Below are 24,713 nucleotides of genomic sequence, written 5' to 3'. Positions count from 1 at the left end.
CCATAAGTTATCTGACTGCTGTCAAATCTTTGTCACTTCCGCAAAAACGAGAGTAGAGTTTGCAATAATATCTTTTGGGTGCAAGATTTAAATACGCATTTTTTTTTGAGTTTTTCTAAAGATTTCCCCATTTATTAATAACACTGCACATGTTGACAAAGGTCATTTTACAGTATATTCCATCCATCCTTCCATTATCCAACCCAATATATATCCTAACTACAGGGTCACGGGGGTCTACTGGAGCCAGTCCCAACCAACACAGGGCACAAGGCAGGAAACAAACCCTGGGCAGGGTGCCAGCCCACCTCAGGGCGCACTCACACACACACATCCCCACACACCAAGCACACACTAGGGACAATTTAGAATCGCCAATGCACCTAACCTGCATGTCTTTGGACTGTGGGAGGAAACCCACGCAGACACAGGGAAAACATGCAAACTTCACACATGGAGGACCCTGTTTAAACCTGCCAATGTAAATTTGGATTGAAGACTGGAAGACCACTAAACTGTTCTGCATACGATGCACACAGTGGCTTTTTTGTGAAGTGATAACAAAATTACAAAAGAATTGAACTGTGGCTCTCAAGCTCATTCCTGGAGTACAATTCTGCTGTAGATTTTTGCTCCAACCAATATTAGAATTATGGGATTCCTTATGATTATACATTTTTTATATATATACATTTTATATATACATTTATATATATATATATATATATATATATATATATATATATATATATATATATATATATATATATATATATATATATATACACACACACACACACACACATATACATATACATATACATACACATACACATACACACACACAAATCCCTCATCTTTCGTTTGATAATTAGCTTATGGGCAAAAGTAAGACTGCCTGACACTTATTCTCCACTCAAAGTACATATGCATGAATTTTGTACATAGAATCAACATTGGAAACCCCAGTCCTTTAAAGTGCTTTGAAATTCTATTGCTTTTAAACATATACTTAGGATCTGAAACTAGAACTAAACCATAGAATGAAACTGTACATAATGACCAAGACAACTGCAGACCAACACAAAAATCCAAACAGGATTGGTCTCTAACAGGTGGCACAGACATCATCATATGATGCCACAGAAAAGACTTATTTTTTGTTATTTTTAACTGCTGATCCATTCACATTTAAATCTTCAAACTGGGTTTTTTTCATTGAAGTCTGATCTTTCAGTCGCCGCTTCTCTCTAAAAACAAAAAAAAAACATTTACTTTTATAATGCATTTTTTTATTTTAATGATGAATAATGTTTAAATGTTTAAAGTAAACTCTTACTATTTAATCTGTAAAGCTTATTTTAAATTTCACTCATATGCCATGCATCATAAATCTTTTATAAGTAAACTGATCTTCACTTCAATTTAAAAAAATTTAAAATGTTACAGTTAAGTAGTAATCTTAAAGCAGAAAATGCATATTTTCACAGTAAACAAAATCTTCTGAATGACACTTTTTGCATTACACTTGATTCTAAATTTACTGTTACTGTTACAATAGAAATGTTTAATGGATTAAACAGTATTAGTTTGTTTGGCTCACTAAACCATTTTGTCTAACGGTTATTTCTCTTCTGAATGTCCGTGCTGGACTATAAATACACCAGAGCCGAGGCCGAGTTTTGTTTTTGCTTTTTTATACATTGTGTTTCTTTTGAAGAAAATGGCTGTATCTGTTATTATTGCTGTATGACTGAATTAAATGACATTGTAATGTTTGGATTTTTGGAGTTGTTAAGCTACCTTCTCACTTTAAGTACAGTCATCCTTCAGTATCACAAGGGACTGGTTCCACTGATGCTTAGTGGGAGCAGTATTTGTATATAACCTAAAACACATCCTTTTAAATCATCTCTGGATTACTTGTACAGTGGTACCTCGGTATACATCCTTAATCCGTTCCAGATCCTTTGACTTACAGTATACCAAACAGGATGTATATCAAACAAATTTTTCCCATAAGAAATAAAGGGAAAATGATTAATCTGTTCCCATGGAAAAAAAAAATCTATTGTTATTGGCATATTATACATTGATGGGGTTGTATAAAATACTGTAAACACTGCTTAATACTAAAATACATAAATACAAAAGCAATTCGATGAAATAAGTGAAAATTTAACCTCACTTTTTAATAACATCTTGTTTTTCACAATCGTAGATACTGTCGTTCTCAGCATATGGTATGCAGCAGCCATGTGCCGGATATGCATGCCACCTTCATACTTTTCAATAATCAATTCAAATTTACATGAAAAAAACACAAAATCATGTGAAAATTCACAGAGTTATAGCGCGGATTGTTCACTGAATGCTAGCAACTGGCGTACAGACGTTCACGGGCAGTTATGGCTTTGTCTCGAGAGAAATAAACAAGGGTAGCACGCGGTGTTCTAGCACGCGAGCCGTATTCCAAAAAAAGGTTGTATACCAAGCAAACTTTTTCGCGTCCAAACAGGATGTATATCAAGTTGGACTTATTCCAAAGCAGACGTATACCGAGGTACCACTGTATTACCTAATACAATGCTAAGGCTAAGTAAATAGTTTTACTTAATTGTTCAGGGAATAATGACAAGAAAAATTATTTGTACATGTTTGGTATAGACACAACCGTTGTAGCCTAACTACTTAATATACGTTATAAACAACATAACATTTTTTTTAGATTGGATTTGTTAAATGACCTGGAACAGACATACATAGAATAAAACACAGAATATTTAAAATACATGTCAGGACTTGAAATCTGGTGCAGGATTTCACATAATGACAAGAAACCCAGCACAAAAGTTAGTAAATCCTACAAATTCTAAACTTTAATATGTGAATTTCTCTATCCTGTTGTAAGAATAGTCAACATATTTTTTTAAATCACTATTTTATAATAATGGAAAATGTGTTACTTAGGAATTGATTTTTTGTTTGTTTACATCGTGCTAAGGTCATATGAATAGGATGTCACCTTCCTGTTGGCATTTCTCTTGACCAGAACACGCAGCTGTGGAATATGCCAACCAGCTGTTCAGCACAGCACAAATGTGCAGCAGGAGTCAAGGGCATGGGGCTTGTGCTTCCCTAGGTTAAACTTCCATACATAATTTGGACTACCTGACAGAATTAATTTTATACCAGGAGAAGGAGAAAGGTAATAATTCCTCTAATTTTTAATCTTTATGGACAAGATTAGTTTTTATACCAGTAGGTCATGCAAATTAAGTGCTTGAAATGGGGTAGTGACACAGTGGTACTCTGCACCAGCATTTCCCCATTCCCTGTAGTTAATGTATGCATATTGCCAGTTCAAACCACAATGACAACTCCTATTTATAAGGCCAATATGTCCACTTGCACCTCCAAAGGAAGCATGAGGCACGATTGCAACCACATGTTGCTGACAAGGCGCAAATTCTGTCCCAGATATCGTTACCTTTACAAGAGAATGATGATATAGTCTTATTTTCTGATTCCACTAGGCACCATTGGGAGAATGTGGAATGGGCTAACATAATAGCGCCATTCCTGAAGGCATAGGACTTATTAAGATCTCTCAGAGGAGAATGCCACTAACTATGACCTGCTAAAGACACAGATCCTAAAAAGATATGCCATCTCCCTGGACCAGTAGGCGAGAATAAGCCACGAGTGGTGGTTTGACCTGGAGCGGCCAATGTGCACCCAGGTGTTTGACTTATGGGGCAAGGATGGGCGCTGGTTAAGGCCAGATGTGAATGATGCCCAACAGGAAGTACAGCAGGTCACCTGCAATTTGCTAATAAACACCCTCCCAGATTATCTTGCCCAGCCGGTTCAGAGGCAGCCTTTTAAAAACATAGAGGCTCTCACAGACACCGTAGACCATCACATTGCTACTTCACAATCCAAGAGAGCAGAACAGTACACTCACCAATCCCGGACAGGGTGCGTTGCTATTCAAAAGCCCAACCACCACAGAACAGAGAATGCGCCAAAGGCTAAGGACAAGCACATGATTCCCACACCCCAACACCACTGCAAGTGTGGGGAGGTGGGGAATACCATTCCCAGCTGCCCTTCTACCCAGCAAGCCACTAGACTGCAGCTGTGCACTTGCTAACCCACTTTCTTTTCCTTGTATAGGAGTAGTGCTTATTAAGGGGCATAGAGTGATAGCTTTAATAGATTCCAGTAGCAACATCTCTATTGTTATCTGCTGATTTGTTTTGCCATGATAGTGGTTGAATGGTAAGGCCAATCTAACCTGTATTCACAAAGAAATCTGCCAGTACATTGCGCGTCATGTTTCATCAATTATGAGGGCTTGTTAGGGGAAATTACGGTGGTGGTACACCGAAAAACCCCCTTTTCTGATGATAATGACTAGTCTAACAGTAAAAGCAGTAAAACACAATCAACTCCCAAATAACTTCATGGCCCAGTAATAGACATCGCAGACTGCCTCCACGCCATTGACACAGCCAGCAGAGAGAGAACACGTGGTCACAAAGCTTAGACATTAAAGCATCCTCAACAAACACAGTGGCATCTCAGGGTGAAACCACTCCCACTGAGGTTGGCCCTGACCCTCTCGTTTACATTTTCAGTTCAAACAAGCTCTGGCCTCCTTTGAACGAGAACAATGGAATTATGATTCACTTAACACTAGAATTACCACAGCCTACGAAAAAACTTGCAGATCCGTCCCACCTTAAAAAGCTTCCCATCTCTCCGTCAGCGTCTTTTGTCCTTTAAATGGGTTGATAAGCAGCTGCATTGTAGTGAGCATGTACTGCATACATATATATATATATATTATGTGTATATATATATATATATATATATATATATATATATATATATATATATATATATACATATATATATATATATATATATATATATATATATATATATATATACATACATATATATATATGTATATATGTAAGTGAATGTAATATGTAAGTGTAAATATGAGGAAGTGCCGGGGGAAGACGAAAGGGGACACACGGACGGCTTCCAGGTGCGCAGCCGGCACTTCCGCCACACAGGCAGCTGGAGTCCATCCGGGTTCCCATAAAAGGGGACGCCTCCCTCCAGTCATGAGGCAGTATTGACGGAGCTGGAGAGAGGACAGGAGGCGGCCAGGAACAAAGGCACAGAGACTGTGGGCCCTGGACTTTGGGGGATTCAGTGCCAGGGGCACTGGGGTTGTGTGAGTGCACGTGACTTATGGAACTTGTAAATATTGTAAATAAAAGTGTGTTGGGTGAAAATATGTCGTCCGTCTGTCTGTGCCGGGGCCAGCGTTCACAACACATACATACATACATATACATATATATATATATATATACACATACATACATACATACATATATATACACACACACACACACACACACACATTGTGGTCCCTGGCCGGGATGCCCAGGAGGACCAGAGGAGGGCTTGTGCCTCCTCCAAACCGCAAGGGGGCGATCGCCCTGGTTGTATTGGGGGTCACGGGTAGGGGGCTTGGAAGCCTAACCCTGTAGGGGCCCGTGGCCACCGGCAGGCAGTGCCCTGGCGCCTGAGGAACCCTGGAGCTCAGCACTTCCGCCACACCAGGAAGTGCTGGGGGGAAGACGACAGGGGACACCCGGACGGCTTCCGGGTGCGCAGCCGGCACTGATTGCCGGGAAGCAGCTGGAGCCCATCCGGGTTCCCATTTAAGGGGCCGCCTCCCTGCAGTCAGCAGTGGATGTCGGGTGGAAGAGGACAGAGCTGGAGAGAGGACGGGAGGCGGTCAAAGAGAGAGAGAGAGAGAGAGAGAGAGAGAGAGAGAGAGAGAGAGGCAGGCACAGTGATTGAGAGGCCTGGACTTTGGGGAATCGGTGCAAGAGGCACTGGGGTGTGAGTGCACGTAATTATTGTATATAATATTTGTAAATAAATAGTGTGTGGTGGAACTATGTTGTCCGTCTGCCTGTGTCCGGGTCCCAGTTCACAGTGGCGTAGTTGTGCGGATGGTCCGTTTGGTACAAGACGGGGACCTGCTTTACAAAAACATAATTCTGTGGACGGCCCGGCGCAGCAGCGGACCCCATACACTCGCCGCGGGAGCGGCGCGTGCACAATCCCGCGGAATTGGTTCACCCCACAGACCGCCGCCGGTCCGCATTATGGCCGAGCTTCCCAGGTGCGGAGGAAGGATAATGGGTGTTGCTGGAGTGCAGCGGGCTCCCGCAGAAGGCGCCTGGGACGGCAGGCCACCTAGCGAGGCTATGCCGGGGACGTTTCCCCGGACAGACAGGACCCGGGAGGTAAGTTTCCTGCTTGCTGGCAAAAGGGCCTGTGGGTCCGCGTCTGTTTTTTCTTCAACAGGCAGGGGCGGCCCGGATCCTTGTCGGTGGCAGGCGCCTGTCGAACCGCGGCGCCTCGTTAACGCAGCAGCAACTGGGAGAGCTGCTGCGAGGGAGACGCTGCAACCTGAAGAGCCGCCGCACTGGGGAAGAAAGAGTCAAAATGGCCGCGGGCCGGATGTCTCGTCCGCTGACAGGCACGGGATTGGATACATATACATACATACACACACACATATACATACATGCACACAGAGGGGGGGCAGAGTAGCTAAAAATTGTACTCAAGTAAGAGTAGTGTTACTTCAAAATAATATTACTCAAGTAGAAGTAAAATGTAGTGATCCAAAAAATTACTCAAGTAAGAGTGAAAAAGTATTTGGTGAAAAGACTACTCAAGTACTGAGTAACTGTTTGAGCATAATAAATGATTTATTTTGTAGAAATGTAATAAAACAGACAATAATATAAACTAATGTGCAAATTCTGGTATTTCCAAATAATAAAATAAAAAAATGAGTAAAAATAAATAACATTTTTACAAAATAGAGATGCACAAATAACAAAGTTCAAAATCTCAGTTTTTCACAACAAAGCTTTTGAAGCCAATACCTAGAGTAGGTAACATGTATGCTTGAACAGTACAAACTACTTAAAGTGACAGGATATACTGTACACTGACAGTATAATACTGTATATTCATTTTGTGGTGTAGCGGGTCTGCGGTTTAAAAAAAAAAAAAAGCTGTGTCACTTTCCGTGGGCACAACTGCACCACCGCAGGGAGTTAATGAGGTAGTTGGAGCGAGTCGCTCTCAATTGTTTCATTGGCTTCCTGTGCCATGTGATTAAGGCCCACGGAGGCGGGAATGTATATATATGGGTCAGCACAAAAAAAAGAAGGGGGAATCAAAGAAAAGGAGAAAAGAAAAGAGCTAAGATGGAAGTCGGCCGAAAGGAGCTCGTGGCTGCTGAGTCTCCGCTGGCTATGTGAGCAATGGTTAAGCCAGGAGAATGAGAAGGAGGTGTGCTGAGATCAGAAGTTAGTCTGCATTTTAACCTTGGATTTTTAACAGATTTATTTATTGATTTTTTTATCGTTACTTTTCACAATGACTTTTATGGATTTATATATGTACAGTACTGTTTTTTAGAACACTGCACCATTGACACTTTTGTTGATTTTACTTTTGTTTTGACTGGTTTTTAAAAAAAGCACTTGAGCACTTTTTCCACCATTCTCTGGCCTCATCATGAATTATCCTCCTATGCAAGTTCATCTCGGTCATAACTATTAACTGTGTGGGTTCAGCAGACTCCCCCATGTGTGAAAAGGGAGTTTGTAGGGTACCGGCATCGTCACACATTTGCCCTCCAAATAACACAGCTGATAGAAAATAACATTAGAACAAGGCAGCTTGTGCCTGTACAAGAAGTCTCACCATGACTGTCTGTGCATGTTTGGTTAAAACGTGCTTGTTCTTCACTCAGTGAAGTGATGGTTAAGCTTCTCAAGGTTCTTGTAGTGAAGCTATGACGGTTTAGCAGTGAACAGGAGCACTGCATGACTAAAAAGTCTCTCACAGGCTGCAGACGCAGGAAGTTTGTGTGGTCATGTGATTGCACGGCTACATCTGATTGGTGAAACAGAGTCATGTGATTATCGTTGCTACATCTGATTGGTGAAACAGTCATGCAGTAGATCCACTGGTGACTTCTCATTGATAAAAAAATATAGTGTAATGTACAAATGGAAAAAAGTAACGAGTCGAGTGTTGCCCAATGTAGCGGAGAAAGAGTAGCGTTTCTTCTTCAGACACATAATTTTATCTACTATTTTATAAAGTACTCAAACATCAGAATAAATAGTAATAAAAAACTGTTTGAAATGTTAAAATCAAAGTGCTTCTTAAACTGTACAATTCTAAACAACTACCCCCAACACACTTTTTCACCCCAACAGTCTGAAATCCCCCTTTGTGTTAAATTTAAGGAAGGAATCCCCTCCTGCCCCAGTTTCAAAAATGAATTTCAAGCTCTGCAAGTACAGAAAATATAAATTTATTCTCTCTCTCTCGCGCACACACATACAAACTGTACATAACAATAACACAGTGAACGAACAAGATGCAAGGTATACAATGCTCAAACAACAAGTGCTAGAGAAGGACAGAATCTGTGCAAGTGTAGGATCTGCATGGATTTAGAATAGCACTTGGGAGAGGGCATGAAAAATATACAGTGCTTTAGTTTTTAAACATTTTCATCTATTCAGGAATCTACAAAAAGAAACTACACACGTTGTGGAAACAAACTGGAAAAGCATCAACAATAAGCAAACAAATCACAGAACAGAACCCTCTCTATGCCTTAAAAAAGACCAAACGATTTACACACTGTCATCAATAACAGTAACAGTTAAAAATTAATTGCCAAGTAAATGCCTTTAAAATGATTTTGCTGATGTTCTTATCAACTTTTGTATTTTCTACCATTAAAATTCATTTAACTGTATAAAAAATAATTCCCCATGCTTTTTTAAGCCAAACCCCAACTTACTCCTACAAGCACCAGTTAATTTATCTTTGATTGGTGAAATTCATGAATGAAACACTGCGCACAAATATGAAAAAAAATGAGAAAGTGCTACAGTTAGTAACACACCTAATGATTTTTTATTTTTAAAATGCCACAAATGATCTTGGAGTTGTTAAAAAGTATTTCTGGGAAGTACACTACATTAAAAGTCAAGAGATAATTTTTTTTTAAATACAGTAATGTCCAGAAAATCAATCAGTAGAGTTTGGTGTGCTACTGATGAACTGAGATAGGTCTTTTGTTAAACAACATGGTGTATTTTACCTTCTTGACTCATCTTCAGTACTGGCAATAGCAGCTCTCTGAACCTTCCGTGCTTTGGGGGCCTCCAGCTGCGACCGAGGTTTAGATGGCATGAATTTAAAAATCTCCCTCTGCCACTCATCATCAAAAGTCTGGGCATCAGCTGTATGAAGAGATTTGTGCATATGATTTATTTACTTTGTGAACATCTCAGCTATATATTCCTGGCTGACATGAAAAATTCTTTACATGGTGTAATGCTGTCAGAATATTTATATAAGGTTTTAATAAGAATTTCAGTACTTAAATCTGCCATTGTAAACATGACAGCATTATACACAACTTTATAGAAAGTAAAAAATAAATACTGTACATGTGGACACAATAAAAACTTGGAAGGCAGAATCAAAACAATCCAACAAACCACACCTTGTTTGTTAGATTAAATAAATGTAATGTCATTGTCTAACCCACTTAGTCCAGATCAGAGCTTCTGTGTTAGGGCAGGGATTGCTGCCTGTCCCAGCTAGCATAGGGCACAAGGCAGGAACCAACCCTGGACAGGGTGCCCACACAACAAATTCACACTAGGCCCAATTAGCATCGACAATTCGCCTAACCTGCATGACTTTGGACAGTGGAAGAAAACCAGAGCACATGGAGAAAACCCACACAGACATGGGGAGAAAAATGGAAACTCCACCAATGGTGGACCCAGGACATGAACTGTGGTCTTCTTACTAAAAGGCAGCAGTGCTACCATTGCACCACCCACATTAAAAATATATAGATTGCAAAATATATTCTGTTTTCACTTTTAAGGTAATACAAACAAAACAAAACTTCTATTTTATATCACCACAGGAAGTGTAACTTGTTCTATACCGAACGACTTGGTCGATAAAGGTAATACCAGTCAAAAATGACAGGAATATAAAATAAAACATTATTCGCTTTGGCAAATGACTAGTTTTGCTGCAGCTTAGGTGTCGGACTAGTGTTCCACTACTGGCAGATGTGACTTTGGCAATGAAATTAATAGTAAATTTATGTCAGTTCACAAAAGTACATTCTGTTTACACAGAAAAAACCTGTAGACATTAAAAACATACTTTCATCTAAATTGACGAATTCTTGGTTAACTTCCCGGTTCCCAGTTTTTTTGTTTTGTGATTGTTCAATGATGTGAGCCCGATCATGAATATGGTGCCCAATAGCCATCTTCTCAATTCCACTCTCAGAATCTTTAACTGCCCGTCTTGTCTCCTTGATCTACAAAACAAAGAACAAAACAATCATTTCAAATCAATATTTAAATTAGGGGATTAGCTACTGTATTAATGTCTACAGAATGAAATTATATTCATAGACAGCATAACCCATCATTTTCTAAATCAGCTTAATCTAAATTATGCATGGGCTTCATGGGGGAAACCAAAAGCACTGGACAGGCCAACAGAGATAGAATTAAAGTATCATAAACTTGGTAAACATTTTTGCTCTTCTGGATTTAATAATAATAATAATATTTAATAATAATGAATATTTTCACTGCACCATTGTTTGCTCTTGCTGTCTCATTTTAGCGATCAGCTATGTCACTTTACCAAATTTAACACTAAACTGAAAAGCACACATTCATAATTGTTAGGATCAGGTGAAATGATATACCTACATTAAACTGTGTACCGTATAACTACAACAAATATTGCATAAACTCCTGTCCAGAAAACCAGTGTCTCTATCTATCTACTTTCTCATCACTGTGCGAACTTCCTTTACTTTCAAAACTCTAACTGTAAAACTGAAGACAATAGCTAATCATTTTTTCTTTATCTTGACCAACACAAATTTGTCTGCTGTTCCCCAATGATCTCAGTCAGCTAAAGTACTGCACGCCTGCACTGCGCAACATTTCTAAAAGGCCACATGTATATAAAAAAAAGACTATAAAAAGACAACCAAGTTTTACATATAACAGTTAACTTTACCGCTAATAAAATGGTACTATATGTTAAATAAATACATACATAAATAAATAAATAAATAAATAAAAGTGGGTATAATATTTAAACCTGAACCAGAGATCTTGACGATGGGCTATTCAATTTTAGAATTATTTGATACTTCTAAAAACAAATTATAGGACTCAGACAGTATTTCTGTAATATATAAAACCATTTTACAGTCCCTCCCTTTCAAAGATCCAAGAGGACAGTGGGAAAAGGATCTCTTACTCAATATCTCAGAAAAAAAGTGGAAGGTAACAATGCAGAGAATTCAATCACGCTCCATATGTGCAAATGAAATACAATTATTCAACTCAAAATTATATATCGAGCACATCTGTCTCGTTTAAAATTGTCCAATATGTTTCCTGGGCAAGATCCAACCTGTGAACACTGCAATCAAGTTCCAGCCTCACTAGGTCACATGTTTTGGGCCTATACCAAATTAACATCATTCTGGACCAAACTTTTTAAATGCCTTTCAGACAGACTTGGTGTCACAATCCCACCTAACCCATTAACAGCTGTGTTTGGTGTACTCCCAGATGGGCTTAAAGTGGAGAAGGACAAACAAACTGGGATTGCCTTTACTGCACGTTGACTTATCTTGCTCAATTGAAGAATCCTAACTCTCCACTTTTAAGTCATTGGGTAACTGATGTTATATACTATTTGAAATTGGAAAAAATCTAATTCTCACTTAGATGATCTGTGCAGAACTTTTTCAAAACCAGGATTTAATCAACAACATTTTAGAATAAGCTTTTAAAGCACTAAGGAAGCAGATTCTCTCCCCATTTCTTTTTCTTATCCATTTATCATTATTCAGTTATTAATTAATCTATTTACTTACTTTCACTAGCGTTACGTTTTACTCTGCTTGCCATGCTCTCTTTCTTTGGGGTAGGGGTTGATTTGTTTTCAATTCCATTTTTGTTAAAATTGATCTATTTGTATGGAATGTTGTGTGATTACAATAAAATGAAAAAATAAATGAACAAAAAAAAAATAAACAAATTATAGGTCATCCAAATTAAGTTGCCTATCATCTGCTTGTTGGTGTGCTCTGCTTAATCATAAAATCTGAGATAATGTAGTCTTAGAAAAAAAAAAAAAAATGTATGAATTAATTAATGTTAATAAGCCAACCTATTGATATACATCTCTCAGCATACAGAGTAATTTAAACAATGATAATTCGACATTCAGTGCAAAAACCTACTGAAGAATGAAGAATATCTATATATATATATATATATATATATATATATATATATATATATATATATATATATATATATATAAATAATTCACTAAGGCAAGACAACCATGGAAAGCACGTCGGAAGGGGCGTGGATTCATTAAGCTGCAGACAAGTGAGACACCTATGGCACACGCAGGAAGGAGCCACGGCCAACAACTCCAAGACCATTGGATAAGACGACAACTCACAGAGCCACGCCCACCAAGTCGGACGCGACGACACAGAAAAACCGGTGTCATTTATATTCGTCTGTCGTAGAGGTCACATGTAGCTCCGACCCACGTTGACTGTTCATAGAGGCATGTTTCTTGTGGAGGTGAATTGCGATATGCAGCGTGTAAAACTGTTTGCAAGGGGTATCCCATGGGATCCATAAAACATTTCTTTACAACAGAGGTAAAACACAATGAAGTGAGCAGTCTTTAATAAATGAGTTTTCGGTTACGACGCACGACCGCGTGCACCATAGCAAACTGTTTTACATGCTACATACAGCAATTTATATCAGCGACAAACATGCGTCTTCTTAGATGCTCCTGCACTTTGTACACACCCCCCTCCCACCTCGCTACCACCATGGTCGGGTGTCTTGGTGGATTATACAGTATATGTGAGTCACAGGTGAATCTGGACTGTACAAAGACGACAACGACTCGAGTGACGAATTGGAGGTGGGCACATGAGCAGGCAGTGCATACTGGACGAGAAATCAGCAGACTAGCATGACGGAGGGAGCGGAGTGGATGTCCTTCTCCTCTCCTCCTGTTCCACCCTCCGTGCCTGAGCGCCGCACGGACGATTGTGTGTTGGTCCGTTCCGTGCATTGGTTAAAACCCAATGAAGGAGGCAGTCTTTAAAAACCAATAAGCCCTGTGCCTCTGTTTCATTGCCGTCTCACCTGCTTCACCAATGCAGGCGCTCTCTCGGCAGCGGACCTTCACTGTGCCTGATCGGTTCACACAGAGGCACCACATGACCAGGTAGTGTGTATGCTTCGAGAACGAGGGTGGATGTGACAGGACTATCTAAGAAGAGGCATGTTTGTCACGGATGTAAATCGCTGTATGCAGCGTGTAAAACAATTTGTCGTGAATGTGAATCGCTGTATGCAGCGTGTAAAACGCTGTATTGTATGTTGCCCTCTCCAGAGTTGCATCTTTTCATTCACCTACAGTCGTATACACAATGAAGTGAGCAGTCTTTAAAAAACGAGTTTTCGGTTACAACGCACGACCGCGTGCACCATAGCAAACTGTTTTACACGCTACACACAGCAATTCGCATCCACAACAAACATGCATCTTCTTAGATGCTCCTGCACTTTGTACACACCCCCCTCCCACCTCGCTGCTACCGTGGTCGGGTGTCTTGGTGGATTATATATAGAAAGGCAGCCAAAACCGCACAGAGCAATAAAAAATCTACGTGAGTCACAGGTGCATCTGGACTGTGCAAAGATGACAACGACTCGAGTGACGAGTTGGAGATGGGCACATGAGCAGGCAGTGCATACTGGACGAGAAATCAGCAGACTAGCATGACGGAGGGAGCGAGTGGACGTCCTTTTCCTCTCCTCCCGTTCCACCCTCCACGCCTGAGCGCCGCATGGACGATTGTGTGTTGGTTCGTTCCGTTGCATTATTACAATGTTGCTTTTCTTGCTGATTTATTACATTACCGATTTTTCAAATGTTAATTTTCTCCCTGTGCTTAAAAATTATTAAAAAACCGGCCTGATTATGTGGCGTATGGTACACTGCGGGTTGGCTAGTTAGTTTTAAATGTACCATCAAGAACATTTTTAAACTAATCTGTGTTAAGTTACACCAAGTATATCACTCCTGCCAGGTGCATTGGTTGTGCCCCTCCATTGATAATATAGTAGTCACTTAATTTTTTTTCCCTTTAAAACTTAAATGCCAGAATATTGTCTTTATAATTACATCTACTGACATGGAAGGAAATGACACTTGTAGATTGTTGTTTATTAAACTAATGATTAAAACAACTACCCTTTTCATGATTAAGTAATTCTGGAGTATAAAATTGGTAACAAAAAAAAAAAGTATCCATTATGGTATTTAAACCCATTTATTAATGTATTTTGCTAATTTACATCAATACTAGAGTTTTTGACACTGTTCAAATTATATAATTCACATTACAAAATGGGCGGCACGGCAGCACAGTGGTAGCGCTGCTGTGTGGAGTTTGCATGTTCTCCCCGTGTCTGTGTGGGTTTCCTCCCACAGTCCAAAGACATGCAGGTTAGGTGCATTTATAATCCTAAAAAACTGTCACTAGTGTGTGCTTGGGGTGTGTGTGCCCTGCGGTGGGCTGGCAAACTGCCCAGGATTTGTTTCTGCTTTGCTCCCTGAGCTGGCTGGGATTGGCTCCAGCAGACCCCCGTGACCTTGTGTTAGGATATAGCGGGTTGAATAATGACTGACTGACATTACAAAATATGAAAATTGCTTACATTAATTCAAACCAATTTCACATGTGTTTACTATAACAACAAATAAATTTAGACTTTAATTTAGGACTAAAATAAATATAATTTTTAAATTTAACCTGACTTTTCTTTCGGCAAAATAGATTTTTTCAACCAATAGTGTATCTTTGTCTTTTGTCACAAGCCAAAACTTGGGGACATAGTTTTCAGCTTGCTATCAATTTTCCAAACCAATTTTTTTTTTTTTTTTTTAATTAGAAGGTCAAAGGAAACTGGAAACCTTTTGCAACAAAATCAGGTGTAAGGCAAGGAACAACACTCCATGGGAAGGCAGTCCATCACAGGATGTTAAACTGTCAACACATTATTCTTTCTGAAAGCAAGCCCTTATCCTTCTTTAGTGTTTCTATTTTTGCAGAAAATGAAATGTTCTGTTTCAGACTTTCACTAATTCAGACCCTAAATAACTAAAAGACTAATGCATATAAATATGTTTAATAGTTAAAAAAGGTACTTTTTCAAAAGCATTTGATGTATGTTTACACATTACACACACATTACAAAATTAGGATAAAGGAGTAAATATCCAGCTTTACTATTACAACGTTAAAGTAAACCAAAATAAGGAAAAAGATCAAATTGACAAATTTTCCTGCATATTTGACATGTATTGAAAAATGAATAATGCTATTTTTTAAAATTTCTTTCAGATGATGAAATATTACTGTTACATATTTGCAATGTTTTCCTTAAAAAAATAAAAACAGAAAAACACATACCCCTCCAGGAGCTTGTCGCATCTGACTTGAGGCTTGGAAGACTTTTGCAGGTTTGTCCCCCACTTTAGAGTATGTCATTACTGAAGACGATGTGAATGAATGACTATTAGGTTCCGATGAGAAATTTTCCTAATTATTTAAAAAGTAAAAATTAAAATCACAGAAGATCATCAGAAATACGATAATCAATATACATTACTTATGATCTCTAGGAATAAATGCATTATGTTTAAAATGTTGTGTATATCCGTGATAATAACTTTGAAAGTTTCCATTCTTTTGTGATATTTATATTCAAGAAGACTCGGCAGTACAGAAAAAAGCCTTACGACACTGCACCTATCCAATTATAGCCACAATCACACCAACAACAGTGTTCTTTAATGTTGTAAGTAATGACAGCAAATTAGAAGTTATGTTTTCCAATATTTAGTGCATAAAGTTACAACAACATACACCAGAACTTTGATAAAGGATAACTGATGACTGTTCTTTACAGTTGTTTACTTGAATATGAGTTTGGATATGTATGTGTGAACATGTGCGTGCACTTGGCTAACAAATCATGGTTTTAAAAGTACTTTGGTAAGGTGAGGTCTTTGTGCTTTAATGATTAAGTTATGTATTTCATGTCTGACTGGACAAACAATACAATTTATAAACATTTTTAGTTTAGTTGAATTTCACAAATTAACTTTTTTTTTTTTTTTCAAAACAAAATTTACTGTCAATTTTTAATTTATATATCTTCCTCACTGATAACAGAAATACTACATTTTACAATATATCCAGTGAAAGCTGGCAATTTTTTTTCTGGTTATCTATAATATACATACTTGATCACATGATAAAGACAACATTCTTAAAAATTGAAATGTAAATGAATTACCAACAAAATATGCAATGTATGCAAAGCAATGTATAACTGGCCAATATCATTTAGCTATTTAGAATAAATTCCATTTTCAATTACATAACACTGGGTCAGATAAATTATTTTTTAAATGATTTGTTATCACTGTGCATAATAAAATGTAGAAAACACAATTATATCCAATTTAAACCAATAAACAATTACAATGAAAATTAGCTGATGTAAACAAGATGTTAGACACATTTTAAGGAATATATTGTTAACTTGTTTATTTCTTGATTTCTCGATGATACAATTAATGATTCCATATTCAAGATGTGGAAGAACACCAAGGTAAAATAAATACTTACAGTGTTTCTATGCAGATCTGTAAACATACTCCTCATATTTGACATCATATCATCCATCTGGCCAAAAGGATTTCGTCTATCAAAAACCTGAAAAAACAGGCACTTGCTTAATTATGTTTCAAACAATAAAAGATATGTTTTAAAAAAGTTTTAATTGAGAAATGCTCTATTACTATGTAAACTGTGGATGTAAACTTTAATGATATTTCATGTCACAAAATTTTACAATTCAAAAACACTATATTGTTTTTGGATATGTAAATATATAAACATGTATTGTGATAATGTGTATTCTATTTGTTTAAACTGTACTAAAATACTCAAAAGGGTGAAATAACATTAGATTTGTTAATGCAAGCCTATCAAGTTGTGTGTAACTAAGTGCGCAGTAGCCAAAACAAGAATGGTCAGCTGAAGTTGAAATTTAGGATGGCTTGATGTCTTGTCAGTCTACTGTGTCACAGGTTTTTGAATTATCTGTTAAATAAAGAAAACAGCAAGAAAATAGTTAAAAAGACAAAGACCATATGCAAGCATGTCAAGAGAGTTTAAATACAAGTTACAGCTAATATTACTAACGTGATGAGCCATGTACAGCTCCATCACAGTGACAACTACAGTATAAGTCCCACCAGCAAAGAAGCAAATGCCTAAAGGCCAAGGAACTCTGATGAATTTATTTGCCAGGAATAAAGGCAGGAAACAAACCCTGGGCAGGGCGCCAGCCCACCACAAGGCACACACACTAGGGACAATTTAGAATCGCCAATGCACCTAACCTGCATGTCTTTGGACTATGGGAGGAAACCGGAGCACCCGGGGGAAGCCAATGCAGACACGGGGAGAACATGCAAACTCCACACAGGGAGGACCCGGGAAGCGAACCCGGGTCTCCTAACTGTGAGGCAGCAGCGCTACCACTGTGCCAACGTGCCGCCCCATGGTTTAACCCTTATATCAGAATTCATACTCTGAATTGTTACTTATTTCCATTGGTACCCCAATACCACAGCTATGTTTGCCACCAGACAAAAATTACAGGCCTTCCATCACATACACTGATAGTTAGTCCCCGTCATAAAAATGAAACAGAACACTGGAAATGCTCATTTCCTATACCGAGCAGTAAGCCAAGATAGAAACAGCCCTTACAAGCCCAGAGGTACATGGTACCAGCATTAGAGATGGACATCATACAACTGTTTAAACTTATGAAGAAAATACAGTCACCACAATGCCAGACAATGAACATATCCCCATGTAACTTTCACTATACCCAGAAGAACATGAATAAACAAAGCACTGTACCAAAGGGTATATTCAACCACTATGGTTAGCATAAAGACGGCCATTCTGAAAGACCTCATGGACAGATACAGAGGGCAGTGGAACTTTGGGGATGAATGCAAGATTTCAAACTCTGCCACATCTGGATCCTATCCAAAGGAATGCTGTCTTCAACAAAATAAAGGAAAAGCAGAGCAGCAGCAGTGCACAGATCCCTGTGTGTACATGTTTGGGCCCTGTTCTCAAGTCAAAATTATATTTTGTAAAATACTAGTAGCGCTACTCACAATAACTTATGAGACACTAAGCACACTGTCAGTTCACATAATGATATGGAATTGAACTGTTAGTTACATATTACATTTTTGATATCTCATGACTTCTGACGAGTTTCAAGTTGTTTCTCTCTACTGTGACAGATGGCCAGGAGCATTACACGGCTGGAACACCGGCTGGGTGGAAGGACCAAGGAAGAGAACCTCTTTAGGACAGTATCCTCCCCGAGATGCTAGAGGGCAGCCCCCTGGGCTGCTACTACACCATGAGTCCCTGCAGGGTAAGCAAGGAGTTTTAGTTTGGAGCAACCCTGATGGGCTCTGTGGGTGCCTCCAGAGGGTGCTGCAGATACAGCTGAACCCTTTGGAGCACCACTTCTGCCACACTCGGACATGCATCCGGAACAAGGTCAAGGAAAACTTCAGCACTTCGGGTGCATCATAAAAGAAGCCTGGAGGAGGAGTTGAGGCTGAAAGAAAGAACGAAGAAGAAAGGACTGTGTGTTATTTGGAGCTTTGTACTGTGTAGTGGGGGGCAAAAGAACAACACTTCCCCACTTTAATAAAAGGTGTGCAATTTGGCAAGACGTGTATCAGCCTGTCTGTGTTGGGGTTTGGGGAGCGTTACGCCCCATGGTGGTCCACAATTGTCAAAGATTTCACATACTGTATATTAAAAATATAACTGCAAATAGTCATTATTTTTATATTTAAAAACTTGCCTTGTAACCTCTGCTATTTGAAGATTGAGAAACACTGGGAACATACGAAAGTAAAGAGGGTAAAGGCACTGAAGTAGATGGAGCAGAAGAGCTTGTTAAAACTGCTGACAGGCACAGTACATTAATGCTGGAATAATTGCCTCCCAAGATCTTGGCAGTGAAATTTCTCCTTGGAGTATTTCACCGAGTCTGTGGCACAACCCATGTGTGGGATAAAGCAAGAAATTGAGAGGTACCAAAAAGAGTCCCCTTTTGCACTACCTGTCCGCTGAAATGCTGGAGAGAAAATGTACTGAAATATCCACTGCTTTCCTCATTGGCCAAAACATATCTGTCAACTCCAGCAACCTCTTTCCAAATGAATGTGTTTTTTATTTTTGTGTTCAGGTTGCTACCTGAAAATGTGAATAAGTTTGTATGCTTATATGAAAATGTATTTTATAAGTATATTAATCATAAATTAATTTCTCCTTTGAGATAATATTAAACAAAAACTTTTCAATCATAGCTTTTCTCAATTTAGAATTTGTTTAAAATATCACGAGGGTATAGAATCACAGACCCAGTATCATAAATCAAATCGCATTGTTAAATGCCACAACATTTCCTAAATTTTGCTTAGTTTGGAGATATAGACATGTTATATATTAAATATACACACACATCTTTAGTCAAGACTACAGATAATGGCTTTACCAGTAAATCCAGCCATCTATGGGCTGAACAGGGCAGATGTCAATAAAACCCAAATGTATTTCAAATATGGTATTAACTAATTGCTTTAATGAAGTTAAAAAGTAAGCCTTGAACAGGTCATGCAACACAGATTATATACAAAAGGGCAGAACAGGGTTTTTTTTTCTTGGGAGACTGTGTTCCTTTAATATGGATAGTGACATCCTTCACATCTTCTACAATTCTGTTGTGTCAGTTTTCAACACGGTGGTGTCCTTGGTCAATAATATAACTTCAAGAGAGGCTTAATGAATCAATTCAGTTCAGTTATGGGAGGCACTCTGGACCTCCTGGATACTGCACATCTCCTCTCTGACGCACTAACACTGAGGACTTTCAGCCAACAAATTATTCAGCAGAAGTGTGTCAATGAACGCTACTAGGTCTCCTGAATATTAACGTCAATACACCTGCATAATGCTTCATTGTGCCTGGGACTGTCAAGTCAGAAGTTTTTCTTACTTTTTAATTCTTTTTCTTTTAAGTCATTCTAGTGTGTGTTCAGACTATAGTGTGTGCATATACATGTATCTATGTATTGTGACAGGCGCCTGGCGTCCATGTCCAGTCGGGACGCCCCTGCACACTGTATTCAGGGGAAGTAGCCCTGGACAGTGCAATACCTACCCCAGGACGCTAGATGGCCGCCCCCCTGGCCTGGTGAAGTGCCTCAGTTTCCCACAGGGCTCCCTGGGAATTGGAGTTGGGGGCAGCCCTGTTGGGTCCCGCACATACCGCCAGGGGGTGCTCTGTTTGGGACTCCTGAGCCCATATGGACAGCAGCTTCATCACACCTGGAAGTGCCGCCAGATCTTGGTGATCAAACACCTGGAGCACTTCCAGGTGACCTATAAAAGGAGCCAGTGACCACCACTCATCGGCCAGAGTCGGGTGGAGGAAGACAAGGTTGTGAGGGAGGAGTGGTGGTGCCAAGGAGGAGTGTTTGTGATTGTGCTGCACTGGTGGTTACTGGTGCTTGGGACTGTGTTGTGGCTGGGGGGATTATGGGGAAGACGTGCCCTCCAGCTGAAGAAGAATAAAAAAGCATTTTATTTTACACGTACCTCCAGTGTCCAATCTGTGTCGGGTCAGGCGCTATATAGTGCCGTTTACAGTGTGCATATATTTATTCATTCAAAGAGCTTCTATAAAAAGCCAAATTTCACCCTGGGAATAAATTGAAGTAATATATTGCTTTAATATTTAGCTATTAAAATTCCACATGAATCCTTTGTTTTTACAGCATTTTTTTTAAATAGAAATTAAAATAGGAAGCAAAATTTGCAACAGTAATGCTTTTTAGTTTTCACAGCTGTTGAAAGATTTTAAATATGGTATATACTCGTGGATAAGCCAATCCTTGAATTTTTAAACAAAATACCATGAGGTATGCATTGCCCATGGATAAGGCAAATGTGAAAATTTTAAATGGGATCAGTTCATTATTTTTTAAAGTAACAGGAAGCCTAATAGAAAACCTATTTTATTGAGTAAAAATACCTGTGTTGGATCATCAGTTCTGCTCACTGTTCACATTCCATCTTATATTAGAACATTAGAACACTCTAGACGAGAACAGGTCATTCAGCCCAACAAAGCTTACCAGTCCTATCCACTTATTTCTTCCAAGAAAACATCGAGTCAAGTTTAGAAAGTTTCTAACGTCTTACTGTCTGCCACACTACTTGGTAGCTTATTCCAAGTGTCTATCGTTCTTTGTGTAAAGAAAAACTTCCTAATGTTTGTGCGAAATTTACTCTTAACAAGTTTCCAACTGTGTCCCCGTGTTCTTGATGAACTCATTTTAAAATAAAAGTCTCGATCCACTGTACTTATTCCCTTCATAATTTTAAACACTTCAATCACGTCACCTCTTCATCTTCTTTTGCTTAAATTGTATAGGCTCAGCTCTTTTAATCGTTCCTCATAATTCATCCCCTGTAGCCCTGGAATCAGCCTAGTTGCTCTTCTCTGGACCTTTTCTAGCCAAAACTGCACACAGTACTCAATATGTATCCTCACCAGTGCATTATAAAGGTTAAGCATAACCTCCTTGGACTTGTACTCCACACATCGTGCTATATATCCTAACATTCTGTTAGCCTTCTTAATGGCTTCTGAACACTGTTGGGAAGTTGATAGCTTAGAGTCCACTATGACTCCTAAATCCTTCTCATAAGGTGTATTCTCGATTTTCTGACCGCCCATTGTGTATTCAAACCTAACATTTTTACTTCCTATGTGTAATACTTTACATTTACTGACATTAAATTTCATCTGCCACAAATCTGCCCAATTCTGTATGCTATCCAAGTCCTTCTGTAATGATATAACAGATTCCAAATTATCTGCTAATCCACCTATCTTGGTATCATCTGCAAACTTAACCAGTTTGCTACTTATATTCCTATCCAAAACTTTCATATATATTTAAAAAAGCAGCGGCTCTAGCACTGACCCCTGTGGAACACCACTCTTAACATCGGCCAGTTCGAATGAGTTTCCTCGTACCATCACCCTCTGCTTCCTGTGTCTGAGCCAATTCTGTACCCATCTAAAAACATCACCCTGAACTCCCACTTCTTTTAATGTGATGCTCAACCTCTCATGTGGCACCTTATCAAATGCTTTCTGAAAGTACAGATAAATAATATCATAAGCCCCACTTTGATCATATCCTTTTGTTGCCTTAGAATTCCAGCATGTTAGTAAAACACAACCTCACTCTTCTGAACCCATGCTGACTGTTCAGAATAACTCCTGTCCTTGCCATGTGTTTCTCAATCTTATCTTCAATTCCTTCCATTAATTTTCCTGTGATGCATGTTAAGCTTACTGGCCTATAGTTGCTTGGATCTGCCCTGTCACACTTTTTATATAATAGGATGATATTTGCCATTTTCCAGTCCCTCGGAATCTCTCCAGTGCACAGTGACTTCCTAAAAATATGTGTCAAGGGTTTATATATGTACTCACTAGCCTCCTTAAGAACACGAGGATAAATATTATCTGATCCTGGTGATTTCTTTGATTTCATCTTGTTTAATCTGAGCAGCACTTCTCCCTCTACAATTTCCAAATCCCTCAGTACCTCCTTAGTAGTCGCGTTTACCTCTGGGAGGTTGTCTACTTGCTCATTTCGAGATTTAAGCTGAAATTTCCACTTTAATCACAAAGTACATCTTTTCACTGTGTCCCTAACTTTTTTTTTCTCTCTGTGGCTCAAATATGCCGTACATTCTGATGCTGTTGTGAAGGTACCAAAAAAAAAAAGACGGTATGCGAGGTCTTTAAAATGTATCATGTCATTATGATGGGGAAAATGCGACACTTGAATATAAAAGCATCACGAATGCATTTGTATGCCATCATTTTGCTTCACCACATTCAACCAGTCATCAAACATCAAAGCATGCACATCCATCCTATACGATCTGTAAAGCAGCTTTCTGTCACTTGCCGTGTAGACAGTAAACAGAGACTCCGACATCACATTCTGACTTTATTATACTGCGCCCCCCAACTGTTTGCTGGTACAGCAACTTGTGCACACGTTGCATTCATTTCTGAGGTCGTGCTTAGAGGACTCTTCAAATGAATGCTGGGAACGCATGGCCACCATGATGTGTATGCTTTCCGAGCATGAAGTATAAACCGGCCCTAACTTCTTGATCTTGCCATGATCAAATTTAATGGAACAAGTATCATGGATAATGTTAGAAAATGTATTTTGCACGCACCAGACGCACTGTTACTGATATGAAAATGCACATAAATGTAATGAAAGTATTTATTTTGTGTACTATATGAAACAAAAAATATGGATAACTATACATTTAACCATTAATTTTTAGGCACTCCTGATGTGTTACAAATTTTACATGATTTCATAATTGAATATCTGGGTCCTGATCAGAGCATTGATTACTATGTCTTTAGCTTTGGTGACAGTAAGAAAATTCAGTTAATGGGACAATCTGGGCGCATAATGAATGACAACTCTTTTGTTACCCGAATAATTAGGAAATGAGTTACAGCGAGAGAATTATGCTTCAAATACAATTGTATAAAATGAAGAGTTCCCCTTGCCATCGTTATTTTCCATACAGGAATATTAAAATTGTGTCTATGCTGGATCCTAAAATAATTGGCTTATCCATGAGTATATACAATGTTATTCTTCAGAAGAAGTCCAGACAAGTCTTGAATGAACTGCAAAATCACAAGAATCAGGTGTACTAAAAATGCACAAAACTGTAAGTAAAAGCCTTTAGGTGTATGGTCCCAGAACTTGAAACAGATCCACCTGACAATCTTAAAGATAGACACATCAGTGTCATCCCTTAAATCAAGGTATAAGACTCATCATTAAAGTGGATAAATCTGTAAAGAAGGTAGCATGTACATAACTTTAAATGTCTCAGGCATATGTCCGAGAACAGAATTAGCACAGTTTGTGAGTTTATCTAAAGTCAGCTGTAAAACATCACTGAAAAATTGAATCACAAAATGAATGAATCAAAACATAAAAATATTGTATGTGACACAAGAATTACGATAATATCATAACAAGTACCTGGCAATTCAAGTCCTAACCAGTATTAATAAATAATTAAAAATATGACTTAACTACAAAAAGTTGCTTCAGTTTACAATTCATTGAACATGCGGAGTTCTACAAACTTAAAGCTTTTTTTAAAAAGTATTTACATTTTTTGAATCTATATACCTGTGAAAAGT

The 24,713-nt window shown here is 38.6% G+C and overlaps 1 protein-coding gene across 1 annotated transcript in view; it reads right to left on the bottom strand.

Moving 5' to 3' along the window:
- Positions 1-791: 791 nt before the first annotated feature.
- Positions 792-24,713, bottom strand: part of mlf1 (myeloid leukemia factor 1) — a 33,593-nt gene continuing 9,671 nt past the window's right edge. Inside the window, exons 3-7 of the mRNA XM_039756316.1 lie at positions 16,955-17,041; positions 15,731-15,859; positions 10,336-10,495; positions 9,245-9,386; positions 792-1,250 (exon numbers count right to left, since the gene is read on the bottom strand). Coding sequence (XP_039612250.1) covers positions 1,154-1,250; positions 9,245-9,386; positions 10,336-10,495; positions 15,731-15,859; positions 16,955-17,041 — 615 coding nt within the window. The 3' untranslated portion in view covers positions 792-1,153. The remainder of the gene's footprint in view (positions 1,251-9,244; positions 9,387-10,335; positions 10,496-15,730; positions 15,860-16,954; positions 17,042-24,713) is intronic.

The sequence above is a fragment of the Polypterus senegalus genome, chromosome 1, assembly GCF_016835505.1.
Source record: "Polypterus senegalus isolate Bchr_013 chromosome 1, ASM1683550v1, whole genome shotgun sequence".
Taxonomy (NCBI): domain Eukaryota; kingdom Metazoa; phylum Chordata; class Cladistia; order Polypteriformes; family Polypteridae; genus Polypterus; species Polypterus senegalus.
Note: the sequence above shows the minus strand (reverse complement) of the source record. Positions and strands in the feature narration are given on the sequence as shown.